The sequence below is a fragment of the Astyanax mexicanus genome, chromosome 11 (assembly GCF_023375975.1).
Source record: "Astyanax mexicanus isolate ESR-SI-001 chromosome 11, AstMex3_surface, whole genome shotgun sequence".
NCBI lineage: Eukaryota > Metazoa > Chordata > Actinopteri > Characiformes > Acestrorhamphidae > Astyanax > Astyanax mexicanus.
Window position 1 is genome coordinate 8,423,523 of NC_064418.1, and position 16,786 is coordinate 8,440,308.

The 16,786-nt window shown below is 37.0% G+C and overlaps 1 protein-coding gene across 1 annotated transcript; it reads right to left on the bottom strand.

Moving 5' to 3' along the window:
* Window positions 1-3,071: 3,071 nt before the first annotated feature.
* sec22a (SEC22 homolog A, vesicle trafficking protein) lies at window positions 3,072-16,365 on the bottom strand. Its single transcript, XM_007227919.4, has 7 exons — window positions 16,236-16,365; window positions 14,081-14,276; window positions 11,344-11,507; window positions 9,208-9,387; window positions 8,008-8,126; window positions 6,562-6,627; window positions 3,072-4,887 (listed from the first exon to the last, which is right to left on the bottom strand). Exons 2-7 carry the CDS (start codon window positions 14,260-14,262, stop codon window positions 4,687-4,689), a joined length of 912 nt encoding a protein of 303 aa, XP_007227981.2. The 5' UTR covers window positions 14,263-14,276; window positions 16,236-16,365; the 3' UTR covers window positions 3,072-4,686.
* Between the last annotated feature and the right edge of the window lie 421 nt (window positions 16,366-16,786).

Sequence of the window (16,786 nt, forward strand, 5' to 3'; positions counted from 1 at the left end):
ACTCTGATTTTGCTCAGTTGCTTCATATAAACTCATTCATATTGGACTGGCTTTGGGTATGCACAGTTCATTTACAGTGTGTTCATGGAGGGTGTGGGTCAGTAACTGAAGAGAATGTGTTTTTTTTTTTACGAAAAAAAGTCGCTAGAGGGTCTAAAAAGTCACTAAATATAGTGACAAAGTTGCTAAGTTGGCAACACTCCGATCGAGTAGCGTTTAGAACAGACAACACGCCACCATCACTGGTCTCAGCTACACTGGTAAAACGTGTTACGGAGTTTAAAGCTGGTTCTGGGTAATTCCGCGCTGGTGGGTCAGAGAGGGCAGTTAGTTCATCAGGAGGATCAGCTGTGTGCAAATATTTTGTAAACATATGGCCGGAGTTCGCTGTTCTTGCGCCTAAAATAGTTCCCTCCCGATCTGTAAGCTAATGCTAAACACAAAGCAGACATGCGCAGACTTGCTGTGTGACGTCAGCGTTTTCAGAAAGCTCCGTTTTCCCGTCCGCGCTTTTTTTTTAAATCTCCACCTTGGAAGGCGTTTTCGAAAACCTCCCTTTTTTTGTGTGGACAGAAGGCCAAAACGGAGAGAAAAACCTCAGTTTTTAAAAATACCCAGGTTCGTGTGGACGTTTTCCCTTGCCACTGTTGTCACCACAATAATTCTGCGGTGCTGCTCATAAGAGACGTGGACCTGTTTTTATCTGTAAAGCTGCTTTGTGACAACTTCTGTATTTAAAAAATAAATAAAATATATAAATAAACATTTTGAATATCAGATTTCCTCTTTTCAAGCTGTTGAGTGGAGCTACATTAGCATTTATTTTCTCTTTTAAAACTCAGAACATTACAATATTCTAGATTAAAAAGCTTCAAAACTACCCTGATATTTTAGAATATAAATCTACTGTTGCTGTCCAGTGAAAAACATGCATCTCCAAAACAACAATTTTACTGGAGAGTGAAAAAAACAACTACTAAACTTTTAGTTGAAAGTTGAAAAAAAAAAAAGTTTATTTCAGGTAATTGTGAAGTATTTCTGTTGTTCCATTCATCACATAATTTTGGCAGAGTGTAATAGACAGTTTGTTCAAATTATGTAGTAAAATAAAGATTGACATAAATGGAGATCCTGTGGAGACTAGCTTAGTCTTAATGAAGAAAAAATGTGACCAATTGTGATTAATCACAGAATTCTATTATGATTATTGTTATTATTTTGATTGACACCACTAGTTTAAATCTGCCCAACAGGATTATGAAACAAGACCACCTGGGATCCTCGTCGCACACAGAGTTAAAAATGAACTTAATTATGTGGGAGTCATCACAACTGTGCACACATTGACGTTTTTAATTCATTTCTGTACGAATAAGTTCAAATGGGCCATGATCTGCTCCACACCAGGCTGTGTTAGTGCAGAGAGCGTGACGGCAGCAAACCTGGAACATTAGCCTCATTAGTCACACAGCTCTGGAGGAAATGACCACTTCTAATGGCCACCTTAGCACCACCACCTCTCACCATTAGGATATTTAAAGATAATAATAGGAAAGTGGCTAAAGTTCAAGATAAACAGCAATGAAGTTCTGCAACTTTAAAAGTTTTACTTTGATTCTGAAGAGCTTTAAGCAACATACAGCTAAAAAAAGTCCACGTCAGTTTCTGAATCAGTGTTTGAGTAAAATGAACATTGCTGTTTTATTCTATAAACTATGGACGACTTTTTTTCCCAAATTCCAAATAAAAATAGTCATTTAGAGCATTTATTTGCAGAAAATGAGAAATGGCTGAAATAAATAAAGATGCAAAACTTTCAGATCTAAAATAATGCAAAGAAAACCAGTTCATATTCATAAAGTTTTAAGAGTTCAGAAATCAATATTTGGTGGAATAATCCTGGTGTTTAATCATAGTTTTCATGCATCTTGTCATCATGTTCTCCTCCACCAGTCTTGCACACTGCTTTTGGCTAAATTTATGCCTTTACTCCTGGTGCAAAAAAATCAAGCAGTTCAGTTTGGTTTGATGGTTTGTGATCATCCATCTTCCTCTTGATTATATTCCAGAGGTTTTCAATTTGAATAAGAAACTCATTTTAAGTGGTCTCTTTTTTTCAGAGCTGTGTATGCACAACTCAACATCAGTACCAGTATTACCAGTATTCAGTTTTCACTTCCCACCAGTAGAGAATGCGACTGTGTTCTGTGAGTCTGAGAGCAACAGTCTAGCCTATAATTTACCCAATTTTCTGCATACTGCAAAAGCAGTAAATCACCTTAAACATTTTTGGTTGCTTCTATAGTTTTGCCCAGAGTTATTAACCTAATGCTGCTAAAAATGTACTCTAATAACCACCAGCTGTGCAAACCACACAACCACATTACACACAATAAGATGTTTAAATAAACATATATAGACTATATAAATCTCTAACAATTTAAATAAATACATAAATAAATACATAAATAAAATATGGCTACTGCAGTTCCAAATGAACAATATGTATTTGTTTGTTAATATCAAATACGACAAAAAAAGGAAATTTTAGCCCAGTTTATTTAATGTAAAATTGCTGGATATGGCCTATTTAAACATAACTGGACAAAATGCACCATGCAAAGAGTTTGAAGTTCAAAAGGGTAATACACTGGCCATTATTTTGCAGCATTTCTATTGGAATTTGAAGTACACGTTTCAATAGCACTATTTTTTGTGTTTTGCATCAACATCAGGATATCCAACAGCATTATTATAACACACAGCATTTTTCTCCATATCTTTTACCCCTAGTTTGCTTGCATATGTTCCTGTGGCTGTCTCTTATGTGGTACTTTTGAGTTTTTGGTTTGATTTTGGGTGGTGCATGACTACATTACTACATTAATTATCAATATTTACTGCAACAGAAACAGGCAAAATAAAGTTTTATGAACTGAATTACAGAAGAACAGCTCACTTCAGGCAGCTGTTATCAGTATTATGTGTGTGAGATACTGAAAGGAATTTATGGCTCAGTAGAAAGAAAAAACAGAGAGGAAAACATGAAAAAAAAGACACATTATGACGCATTATACTTAGAAAGTCAAACTCATCTTTACTGAAGGTCCTGCAGATTCAACAACACTATCAGTCATCTGCCACACACAGTTTCTCACGAGCAACCTGGATGCAGAGACTAACAAGCACATAAATATAACAATCAGTTCATCCAGTCGTCAGGGTTTTGCTCGCCGGCACTGGTGCACATCAGCGGGGGCTCAGTAAAGTGAGGCAGCGGAAAGCTTGAGGTGGCATACAGTCTATGTTTCAGCCTATATATCAGCAGGCCACTCCTCCCCCGTGAAAATAGCTGGAGGATAGAAGAATTCATCAGCAGCCGACGAAGCTGCAGGCAGCATGGAGATTACGGAGACAGCTGCCATGTCCATGTCTGGATGTGCTTTAGTGCTTCAGGGGTCTAAATGAATGATGGCAGCAGCTTGGAAGTATATGAAATGCACCGTACTGAAGTTTAGGATGCGTGTGTGTGCATGAATAAATGAATGAATGAATGAATGAATGAATGTGATACAGAGGAAACAAAGGTTTTCTGCCACTCAACTGGGTAGTATTAGAAGTAGATTGCATTTGTAACAAAAGCCATTAAGTCAAAAGTCTGTGCCTAATTTACTGGAACCTGCATGACTTAAACAATTATATTATTTTATATATAATAACTAGCATGTCGATGTCCACTGATATGTTATTGAGCAAAAAGACAAATAAATAGCTACTATTCAAACGTATGAAATCTATGAAGCATAATATAAATGCTTGCTTTCAAACATGAAATAAATGCACAGATTTTAGAGTAACCAGAGTTAATTAAAGGGGAAATCCAGTGTAAAATGGACTTGGGGTAGAGTAGTAAAACACAATAACATACTTTTATGAGCACAAACTTTTTTTATAGAATAGCCCACTTTCATTTAACCCCATTTAATCCCAAATACAGCGTTTTAGCCGATGCTCCCAACAGGCTGACAGTGCTAGTGATAGGGGCATAGATTGCCCATGCAAAGAAATTATTAGCTTTTTGTACACTATTAACAAGTAGCTTAAAGTAGGTCCACACTTCTTTATTGATAGAATTCTGAGTGTCCTGACCTTTAAAATGAGGCTCTCAGAGCTTTGAAAGTGAAGATTTTTATTCTTTGCATGGGCAGCAGTATGTCCCTATCTCTGGCATTGTAAACCTGTTATTTAAAAGTATCAGCTAAAAGAGCTGTATTTTGGAATGGTGGGGGTGAATGGAGATGGGCTATTCGACAAAAGTTTGTACTTGTTATCACGTTATACAAAAACCAGAGTCCATTTCACACCAGATTCACCTTTAAGCATGATGCCTCAAACTTTCAGACTCTTCCACAGCCCCTGAGCCATCAGTATCCACCTCTATACTGAAAGAAGATTCCTTTAGTCTGAAAACATATGGTGAATCTAACACACAAATACACACATACACCATTGTCATTCAGTGTCCAAGGAATATGCTCACAAACCTGAAGCTGGAGGAGCTTGTGTATTTGTGTGTCTATTTGTTTGTGTGTTTGAGTGATTGTATGGGAGGGAGAGAGAGAGAGAGAGAAAGAGATAAAGAGAATGAATGAGAGTCTCTGGTCTCGCAGCAGGTCAGGTGTGTTTTCACACGTTGTAGTCTGGAGCTTTACCCTGCGGTTGCCTCAGGTGGATCTGCAGAGTGATGAAGGCTCCCACTGTCACATGGAAGAGGATCTGCCACACGTTGCGCAGTTCATACAGGTACATGTTGCACAGGCAGATCAGAGCGAAGGCCAGGAAAGACTTGATGTTCCTCCAGACTGAGAAGTATGCAAATAAGTAACACTACACCAAGGAGAGAGAGAGAGAGAGAGAAAGAGAGAGAAAGGGAGAGAGAGAGAGAGAGAGAGAGAGAGAGACACACACACACAAAGAAACAGGATTACTTTGTGTCACTAGCTGATCTCTGGATTTTCTCAGAGATCCAAAAAGCAACAACATATGGACATAACCTCAATAATTTTTGCTAAACTCAATATTACATTTTGTTTTACTCAAAATGTACTATTTAATTTTTTTATGAACAGCTCTTTAATACCAATCAATCAGTGTGAATTTTAGCTTGTTCAGAGTATTTTTATTAACCATATTCATTCCCCATGATACAATATACCCAACATAATAATTGACTGTCAAAATGACCAAGGCAAACTTTAACACAAACTGGTTTCACAAATATAACAAACAATGTTCCTAATAAAATGCTCATTGAATAAACAAGATGTTCAATATTACACACCAGTGAAGAAAAAACAAAACATTAGATCACAAACAGATTTTTCATTTCTTTATATGTTGTCCCCCCCATTTCACATCAATTTTCTCCCAGCCTATTTACAACAAAGCAGAGGTCTCTTTCTTATTACACTCCACCACCACCACCAGCTCCAGCCTCAAAAGCTGAAGGCCACAACACTCTTCCTTCGATATAAGTGTAGCCTGTCACCATCTCTTCAAAGTATCGACCGTGCAGCATTGATGAGCACCTCAGCATCCTCGTAGAACAATGCTGTGAAATCAATTCAGTGACGAGTATGCAGGCTGGCACAGAGAGCAGTGTTGGAGGACAGAGAGTCTGTAACAATCCTGATCAGCTACTGAGATTGTGGCCAACTGCATCTGCGCTTTCAACACCACAGTGAAATCACTCATTTTACCATGCACTTCCTCCAGAAGGCCGTCTAGAAACCACATTCATTCATGGTTAAAAAAAAAATAAAAAAAATTGCATTAACTGACAGGAATGAAACTTGGTGGGTGGTTGTACCAGACTGTCATGGAGTAACTAAATCATGTGTGGAAGCATCATGGTCAGTTGCAAATTCAACAGTCATGCATTAAATATTCACGGGTGTCATGGTGTGGGTGCAATTTCATACCAGATCACCTTTAGGGCATTTTCTTATCTATCTTATTTGGTTCGGTTTTTCTGATTTGTAGTTTGATCATAAATAGCAGTTGTGAAAATTTAGATGAACCAAAAGAGGTGTTTATTGTCCGGGTTACCATCCATCACGATGCCACACCCACTTTTTTGTTTTTCCAGAAACATGCACATACTTTTGTTACTGGCCCCTTAAAAAATGTACAAAAGAAAATAAACCCAAAATGTTGACAAAAATATAATCTATGTAAATGGACAATGGTAAAATGCTAGTCCACCTACTGCTGCCATCTTAACAGTTTGCTTTGAAGATGTAGACACTACAAATACATCCCAAAAGCACTGCAATCTGACACTTCCTGCTGGGTGCAACACATGGTTTTTCAGATAGCATTTCAGTAGCTTGTTGTTTTTTTTCTGTGAATGACTCAAGTACTGACGCATCATTGATGTTCCTAACTCTTCTTTGTAAAAAGTGGCTAAAAGCAGCTCTCCTTTCCTTTCCACTGATGGAAATGGAGGCTGACAGGCAGGCAGTAAGTCACTTGAGTGCCTGATGGACGGTTCTCTCTTACCTGATAAAGACAGGCTGCCGTACCCAGGAAAAAGGCAATTACGTAATTAAAGTCTTCGTCCTCGTTCTGCGGATAGAGCAGAAAAAACAGGAGTCAGGGCGTCGCATTAAGGAATTATGCTGCATGGACAAATTACAGCAGGAAATCCTGCTAAACGGTTAGATGCATTAAGCTGCTGTAGATGGCTGAAAGTAGAGAAGAGCTGGATCATCAACTGCAATGCGCAACTGTTTTACATAGCAACAACAAAGTACTATGTATGTTCAACATATGGAGGTACATACACAATTACAGTATCGAAAAAACTAAAACATTCAGAACAGAACATAAGACTACATTGCAGATCCATCCAATCAAAAAAAAAGTGGGAACGAGGGGAGGAGTGGCTTATTTCATGCATATATTTACTCTCAAATTACTTGGATAAAGTTGGACGTTACTAATAAGATCAAGAATAACATATTTCTGGAAAGTAAATCAGGGTTTTCTATGTTTATTGTTAATTAAAACCTTTTTTAGACCTAAATAACGTATTAATGCTGGTTCTTGGTAAGGTCAGGTTTATTGCCAGATTTGAAAGTTTAATAAATCACAAATACATCAAGAAGTGCAACCAAAAGTGAGGTCAATCTCTTTACTAATTAGACAGTAAAAAGCACTAAATGTTAAGTATTTAATGAGGCAATTTGCATCACAAATATTTTATCTATTTGTGACACTCCATAAAACATCTATTTTTTCAGCATCTGATGGTTAAAAACGGGTTTACAGAACATCTGGCTAGCTTGTCTGTTGTGTAACAGGCATTTTAGGAGCTATAGGTTTCGCTCATCAACAATAACAGACTAAAAAGATTGAAATAATTTGCATAAAAGGCTGGTAACAAAGTGTTTGTAATGCACTATTAGAATTTATAATGCAATCACATAAAATACATTCAGTGATGACTAATAAAGGTCTTAATGCATAAATTGGAATGCATAGTAAAGTAATCATTTTGAAATTGAGGCTTTATTAAAGAAAGAAAAACATCATAATAAAGCCATTTGAGTATAAAATGCCTCCACATATTATATATGAGTCATGATTTAATAGGCTTAGTTTGGTAGAAGGCTGTCACTTTCACTTGTCTGAGTAAAGTCAGTCTGGACCAAACATTCATGCACACAGCATCACATGACAGTAGCTTGCAAAAGTATTCATACCCTTTGAACTTTTTCACATTTTGTCAAACTACAACCACAAACGTTTGAGATTTTAATTGACAGACAAACAAAAAGTAGCATCATTGTGAAGCTGAACGAAAATTATGCGTTTTTTTTTATTTGCTTTAAATTTAAATGCAAACATAATCTATATTCCACTTTTATATACAAAACAATCTGTACACTGTACAATTCAGTAGGCTTAATATAGACAATGTCTATTTTTAAACTAAATGTTTACCTGCATGATGCTCTCTATGGCATGGACTCCACGCAGCAAATTGAGAGCGCCGCACAAAACACTGAGGACACATGCCACGATGCCTGACAGAGTGACAGGCTCTAATACTTGATGAGGAGCTGGAGGGTCAAAACAAATATCCCAAATCAACAAGAACACAGCAGTAAAATGGCACATTTCAGACAATAACCAGACATAATGAACCCTTTCCTGAGAGACTGATGATCTCATGGCACTCAGCAAATCATAAAGTAGTGTTTATGTTATCAATTAAAACACATCAATATATATATATATATATATATATATATATATATATATATATATATATATATATATATATATATATATATATATATATATATTTTTTTTTTTTTTTTTAATCAAAACTGCATTATTATAATACAGTAAAAAAAAAAAAAAAAAAAAAAAAAAAAAAGGCTCTAGTCTGCCAGACCTAAACTACACTACACTTTTCAGACTGACACCATTAATATGAATATAATTTAATTTTAACAATCTAACACTGATTATTTTATTTACATTTGAATATACATAATTAAAATTCTAAAGAAATGTACGTGCTTGTTTGGTATTTGCATTGGTGATTTTAATGTTTGAATATAAAACTTTTACAACCACATTAATTCTATTTCATATTGTTTAATTTTTTTATCGAATCGGGATTCGGTATTGGCAGATACTCAAAAACAAATGACTTAGAGGCAAAAACATGTGATTGGAGTATTCCTACGCAGCAGGAATACTGCACTGAAAATAAACTATAATTCTTTTTTTTTTTTTTTTTATAATTTAATTTCTATTTTTTTTTTCCTATTTTTCTCCCAATATTTTTTTTTTCAGCTTACAGATGCCTTGTGCTGAACTACATCATCCTAGGAGTGATGAGGTGAAAGAGTGCCATCTACGTACCCAGAGAGAGCAAGGCCAAACTGTAATCTTTTTAATCCTAAAATATCTTACCATGCTAGCTAGCTGTGGCAATCTTCATACAACTGGTGAATTATTATTTACATACGATGTATGAAAGTCACATCAAGACTACTGAATATATGTGTGTTTGGCACATTTATTTCTGTGAAATGATATGTAGTTTGAGGAGCACTGCTTTAAGCCATGTCTCTAAACATTTCAGCATCTTCAACATGTATGAGGAGATGAGTTGGTAGCAGCCAGTACCTATGCCTTTATATTTGGAAGTAGTGCTGTGGGAGAAGCCATTGATTGAGCCCAGGTCCTCGGGAGAGAGCTGGTAGGGAGGCCGCAGCTTGATCTCTGTCTGCATATCAGCCAGATTGATCTTGGTGGAGAGTGAACGTGGGCTGTTGTAGCGCTGTTTGGTCTTCTGAATGAAGTTGTCTATCAGAAAAAAGAAACAAAGCCAAACATTATATTAATAAATGCAACTAAAGCGATACATTCAGTCTAACACAGTGTTAAATCAGGGCATGGACTGAAAACACTGTGTGTGTGGGTGCCAAGTGGATGGTTTATTATTTCTATTTCTAAAATTGTGCAGTCCTCTAACATTCCTCCATCCCCAGTGTCACAGTAATACCTGTAATATATGACAAAGGGCTAAAATTACTTTTAAATGTGGGCAGCACAGTCTGTGGTAATTATTGTGGCTGGCGGCATCTAGCTAGAACTGCCCATGCAAACTGAAACCACATCTATATGCAATGTAGAAGGCCCCACACGTACAGTGCCTTGAAAAAGTATTTTATGTTCTCTAACAAACATCTGAATCCTTCAGCTGTAGTTATTCCAAGAATAAGATGCACACAAGTGGACACTTTTCCACTTTTAGACTGTTTTCTAATTAAGTGACTTCTGAAGGCAATTGTTCACACTGTATTTTATTTAGAGGTATCTGAGTTCAGGGGGCTGAATACAAATGCACAAAACACTTTTCTGATTTTTATTTACTAAATGTTTTAAAATCTATGCATTCATTTATCTTCACTTTACAGTTACGTGCAACTTGTGCGGGTTTATCACATACTTTTTTTTAAGGCGTATATATCCCTCAGGTCAGTGTGGCATCCTGTAATTTCCACAGAAAATCAAAAAATCATGGGACACAGTACTAGGTCTTGAATATCTCTGTATGCTGCATTTAACTATACAGAACAGACTGCAGGGAAAAGTCAATACATCATTTAACTGAATGGCTCAACTGGTTTATAATTCTGTTTCACAGAAATGGCACATCTAACGCTGATGCAGTGGCATATTTTCAACTCCATGCTGTCGCCTCACTACTGTGATATGCAATATGACGTGCAAAGATGACAGATGGTGGTAAATTACATTGTTGATAAGTGTTGTGTCACAATTTTAGTCTAGCAGCATGCTGAAATCTGAGAAGACTGAGTACCCAAACACAGATCTGGATACTTACAGCACTGATTATGAATGATGGCATACGAAGGCGGAGTTTAAATAACATGAACAAAATTTGTTGAAAACATGTTGGGGTTTTAACGGGCCCAAGGATTGGCCTGTAATTCTGCATAATCTATTACTAGGGCTGTCCTAGATTTCCGATAACATGACTCGATCAACTCAATCAAAATTTTTCAAAGGATGGGAATCAAATAAAAATGATCCGGATCACTGATTTATCATAAACTAAATTTTTGTTGTTACTTAATGAATTTACTATAGACTGGGAATGTTCGCACTGTCGTATTGATGAAGGTGCTCTCTCTCTTTCTCTCTCTCTCTCTCACACACTAATATACTCACTCGTGCACAACAATGTTTCTTAAAAAATAAATGAATAAAAATGCGATACATGCAGCTACACTAGTGTTTATTTCCTTCATTAAAGCTCTTATTTAAACTTAGTAACTCAGCAACTGAGCAACTTGTTAAAATATTCTAATTTAAAAAGCATCAAAACTACACTATTATAATATAGGAGCGAGCATGAAGGAGAGATAGAGCAAGACACAGTAAGCAAGCAAGTGAGGCAGAGAGAATGAAAGAGAGCAAGACAGAGAGGGCGAGACAGAGAAAGAAAGAGAGAGGGAGAGACAGAGAGAGGGTGAGACAGAGAAAGAAAGAGAGGGAGAGAGACAGAGAGAGAGGGCAAGACAGAGAGAGAGCAAGAGAGAGAGCGAGTGAGAAAAACAGAGCGAGCTAGAGAAAGAGAGAGGGACGGGAGTAAGAGTGCTGGTACTGTATTTTGATACCCAGCCCTAGCCATGAGCACACTGGCCAGTGTACAACCTCACTCACAAGAAAACACCTCACAACTTACACAGATGTGGGAATTCCCAGTTCCACAATCCTTTGCAGCATACTCACCAAACTCAATGAAGGAGTACGGCCTGACCGCACTGTTAATGCGCTTGGTGTCATACGTGACGATGAACTCCCTCTGCAGCTCGTCCAGGAAACAGAACGCCAAGACATTGGGATAGTTCTCAGTGCACACCATCAGGTAGCCCACCCCGAGGGAACTTATGAAACTGAGGAACAAATACAAGAGCGGTAAAATTGATCCAATACAAAGCATCACACGATTAAACAACATTTCTTTTCCATCTTTTACTTCTTTTAGTAAATCTACATCATGCATTCATATATTAAGAGATTCCATTGCCTCTTCTTTTCTTACCCTGCAAACTTTCTAAACATAAAGGAGTCTCTGATATTGGATGTTTGAGCCATTCAAATTAAAGTAGTCACTTCAGAATACTAAACTATTTTAACACTGTAATTTCAGATGACTGTGCACAGACATTATAGACCTTAGCAGTGCTAAAAATGTTTATGTAAATTCAGTAACTTTGTGTCTAACTATTTTTATTATTTATGATAATAATAAAAGGGGACAAAAACCAATAAAAAATCAAATAAAAATTGGCTTATATATCAGATATCGGCTCTCTAAATTTCCGCATTGGCATTGACCATTAAAAAAACAATATCAGTTGATCATAATTTGGAAAGATAGTTGCTTTTAAAGAGGCAGTAAACCATAAACCACCTCACTGTGACATCCAGCCATCTGCATCTCACCACTATCAGAGGCACACTGCTCAAGCCAATCAGCTCTTCTTTCTGCCCCTCCCCTAAACCCATACATCAAACTACTCCAAAACTATTCCTTAAATTTTTAGCATTTTCAAAATTGAGCTGAGGGTGAGTCAGCTGAATTCCTGACATTTAAATCACTGAAGATTTGAACATGTTTGGCAGAATTGTGTGGAAAAGGTACCTGCTACTGCGTCAAGACCACACAAGATGAGAGACACTGAACAAGGTCACAACAATTTAACAAAGTTTTTCTCACAGTTATTCTAAATCAGCAAAGAGTTCATTTCCACACATTTCAGAAACGCACCTCTCCATACCAATCTATTCATCAATTACTCACGCTGCAACAATTACCTTGCTTTTAAGCGTAGGCAGCCTGGCAGCCTCACAGGAACCGGGGCAGAATTTGTCACTGCATCTCTCTACATTACACTCTCCTCTGAGAGATGAAACAATTCCATGACTCACATCCCTGAAGGAGGGAAAAGGGGGGAGTCGACTCATTTGTGCCTGCTTATGAAGTTTGGGGTGATGAATAGCTGCCGCCTGGAGTGCCAGTCTTCACAACGGCTGCCCTCAAGGCCCTCAAAGGAGCCATACATCTGCGTTAGCCTCTGCTGAAAGAGGACTTTAAATCTTGCATTGGATTAGCCGCCTATTTAAATGATGAGCCGCCACTCCACCTTGCTCCCTTTCAAGTGTTGCTGTTTATTCTGACTGAGCGGCTTCGTACCCAGAAAAAGGGGAGGTGTCACTAGAGAACTTCTTATTGCTTTCCATTAAATTCACTTACAAGGACACAAGTTTACATCTTATATTGAAAGAGTTGGGACTTAGGAAAACTCATTTTACAGAGAAACTTTGCTGCTGACTTCAGAAGGCTGTGCCTGAAATACGTGTAGTTTTCAAACTCTAAGTTTGGGCAAATAATATCTAAATACTTAAACCTGACACTACTCTAACAAATATAATCTTGCATTAGGAAAATAACCAAAATAATCGTCATGGTTATTTAGTTTTTTTTCTTTTTGTATATACTGTGTTTACTTTTTTTGTTTATTCTGTTAATGCCATTTTTCTTTTAATACTTATAAACCTAAAAATAACAAACCGGACTATGCGCAATAATATTAAACCAAGTGCAATAATAATGTGCAATACTTCTTTTGCTGGATCTACTGTTTTTTTGTATATTCTCCATTTTTGTTTATTTCCTTTCCTCTGGTCCTTCTGTGTATTATTTGTGTACTGTAATGATGCTGCTGGAGTTTAAATGTTCCTGGGATAATCTTTATATATACATCTATTAATCTATCCATCCACCCACCCAGTTATCCATCAATCAATCTCTCTATCATCCATCCATCCATCCATTCATCAATCAATCAATCAATCTCTTTCTCTATTATCCATCCATCCATCCATCTCAATATTCATCCATCCATATATCTATCCATCCATCATCTACCATCTATCCATCCATCTATCTAGATTATATTGATTTATATGTTGTAAATGGCAGTGTTGGCATTACTGGAAGATATTGCCAATGGCCAAATTTATTGAGAGTGTGTTTACTCTGATTATTGGGATTTCTTTGGCCCAAGATGCCTCTTATGGCATCTTATCTTCACCATTTTTCTAGTAAGAGTATTCCAAGGCCTGTTTATACTAATTAGCATATTATAATCTGCATAACTGAGGGCGGAGACAAGGAGGAGTGTTGTGTTCCTGCAGGTGCGCTCAATATGTCGTTGATTGTGATGTACTAAGAGAGAGTGCGTGGCATTCTGCTTACATATGGTTTGATACATCTGGAGTTTTATAAGCGTACGGTACTTGTACGCTATATTTTTGTAGAAATTTTACCCAAGTCTTAGTACATGAGGCCCCAGAATCTCAGAGTCAGCGGAACACTGTTGAATACAGTTTTTTTCTACACCCTTAAACGAGAACACACAACAGTGCATTGGGATGCATACAGATAGTAATGAATCCTTACTTGACATTGTACTGTCCAGTCTTGAGAGAGCAGCGGTCAGGGAACTGGCTGAGTTTTTTGGACAGACCCTTGAGGTGCTTCTTGGTCTCCTGCAGTCCTTTGTCCTGCTCATAGTCAGTGGAGGCAGAGAGAGGCAGGCCGTCCCTCACCCGCACCACTGAGGCAAACAGGACCATAGACATCTTACAGCAGGATCCTGCAGGAGTGTAGGAGAGCATTCCATTATTTCTGAGCATTTGAATGTAGTTGTCACCATAGAGTTAATTGGTAATCCAGAATCCAGAAATAAACTATTTGTTTGGGCAGTTTACTTGTTGGTAACAAAGCTGTTTAACCAGCTCTCGACTGCTATAGTGTATGCATTTGATTTTTTGATCATGCTTGGACATGCTGGTTATCCAGCTTGGCCATGTGGATCATGCTTGCAGACCATATTAAACATCAATGAGAACATCATATGAGAACATACACTTTGGCTGGTAAACTAAATGTAACCCTCTGTGGCATTAGTTTTTTTGGGAGGATAAAAGCTTGGGATTCCCTGTGAATATGTCAAATATATATTTTTGACTTTTGATAACAAACTGATCAACAGAATCAGATGTTTTACAGCAAGTGTTCTAGCTCTATAATGCTGCCCAAAAGAAAAAACAACTTAGTAAACACATTAAAAAAGGTATGAAATTGTGTTCGTTGCCTAAGGGCAAAACTCTGCCATAGAAGGTTAATCAGTTTGAGCTGGTCATGTTGTTTTCCTCAGCAGGAAACATAGACAACTAACTAGCATTAATTTACTGGATAAGCATGAGAAATGTATAGTATTTGTAGTATTGAATATTAATATATTTAATCTACTGCCAAGCAGTTTATCTAGCTAGCTAGTTCCTTAGTTAGTTAATTCACTGAATAAGCCTGATAAATTTACAACATTTGAAGTGATGATTATTAATATAATTTTTAATCTACCATCTAGTAGAGAGGGTGGGTTGTGTGTGTGTATTTTTGTTGTGTTTCTCTGTTATGATGATGTATGTTTCATATTATCTTTCACAATAAACAAATTAAGCATAATCTTCCATCCCACCATTTATCTGATAAATTTGCAGCATTTGAAATGTTGAATATTAATATATTTAATCTACTGCCTAGCAGCTTATACAGCTTGTTAGTTAGTTAATTGAACTAACTCACTGGGTAAGCCTGATAGATTTTTAGCATTTGTAGTGTTGAATATTAATATATTTTGCAAATCTACTGCCTAGCACCTTATCTAACTAGTTAGTTAGATAGCTGGCCTAATTCACTGGATAAGCCTAATACATTTACAGTATTTGAAGTTTTTAGTAATTTAATCTACTACCTGGGAATTTATCTAGCTAGTTAGTTAGTTAGTTAGTTAGTTACTTGGTTAATTGGTTAGTTAGTTAGTTAATTCACTGGATAAGCGTGATTAATTTACAGCATTTTACAGCAGTTTATCTAACTAGCTGATTAGTTAGTTAGTTAGTTAGATAGTGTGTAAGTAAATAAGTAAGTTGGTTAATCTAATTCAGTGGATAAGCCTGACAGATTTAAAGCATTTGCAGTGATAAATATTAGCATATTTTGCTAATCTACTGCATATCAGCTTATCTTACTAGTTAGTTAGCTAGTCTAATTCACTGGATAAAGCCTGTTAAACTTACAGCAATTGTAGTGTTGAATATTAATATATTCAATCTACTGTCTGGGAGTTTATCTAGCTAGATAGTTAGCTATCATTACTTGCTGTAAACTACACAGTCATCAAGCTGAACATCTCGAAATTAACTAACCTAGCACACCAAGCTGTTACAAACCAGAGCTAATTAACCTAATTAGCCTAATTAGCTAGCTATCTCTCCAGCATCTGGCAGCTGTTGCCCACATGAGATAAACAAACACAGGCTCTTTCAGATACACCTCTGTCTAACCTAAATCATGTAGTATAATGTGTGTGTCTACGGTCACTGTGTATAAACAGAGACTGTTGTTAGCTGGTTAGCTGCTTAGCTATAACTGTCTGCTGGGTGACAGCAGCTCAAACCTGAGCCCAGACTCTCACAAACAGGCCGAACCAGGACCAGAACCCGCCCCCGGCAGCAGCAGGCCCGCGTCCCGCACTGACGGTACTCACTTCGGCACCGGTAACGGCTGGAGTCCCGACTTTAGCATCATTCTGTCCGCTTGTTTGTGTCTGTCAGCTCCGCCGCGGGAGGACGCAGCCATACACCAGCGCTGACGTGTCTGAGCCAAGAGCATTATGGGTAAGAGGAGCAGCAGTAGCAGCATTAAGAGCGGCTCTGTCCCAAACAACACAACGCTCCCTACCTAGACAATATTCTGAGGCATATTCACAGTAGGCCTATATAGCATTTAAAATAACCCTTTTATATAAAAAAGTAAATAAAACATTACAATGATACAATAAAATGTAGTGGATTATATAATTATTTCATAAATATGTGATGGTTCAATTTAGGAAACTGTAAACATTTAGCATTGTTCTGACTAGCACCATAACCTGACACACACATGACGGATATTTTTTTAAAGACCAGCATATCTAGCTATATCTTAATAAAGGACAGTAAATTTAACATTACAGTGATGCAATGTAAATATTTAACACATAATAATAATTAATGAACATTTATGAATTTTTTTTTTTAAATATGAATAGAGTTT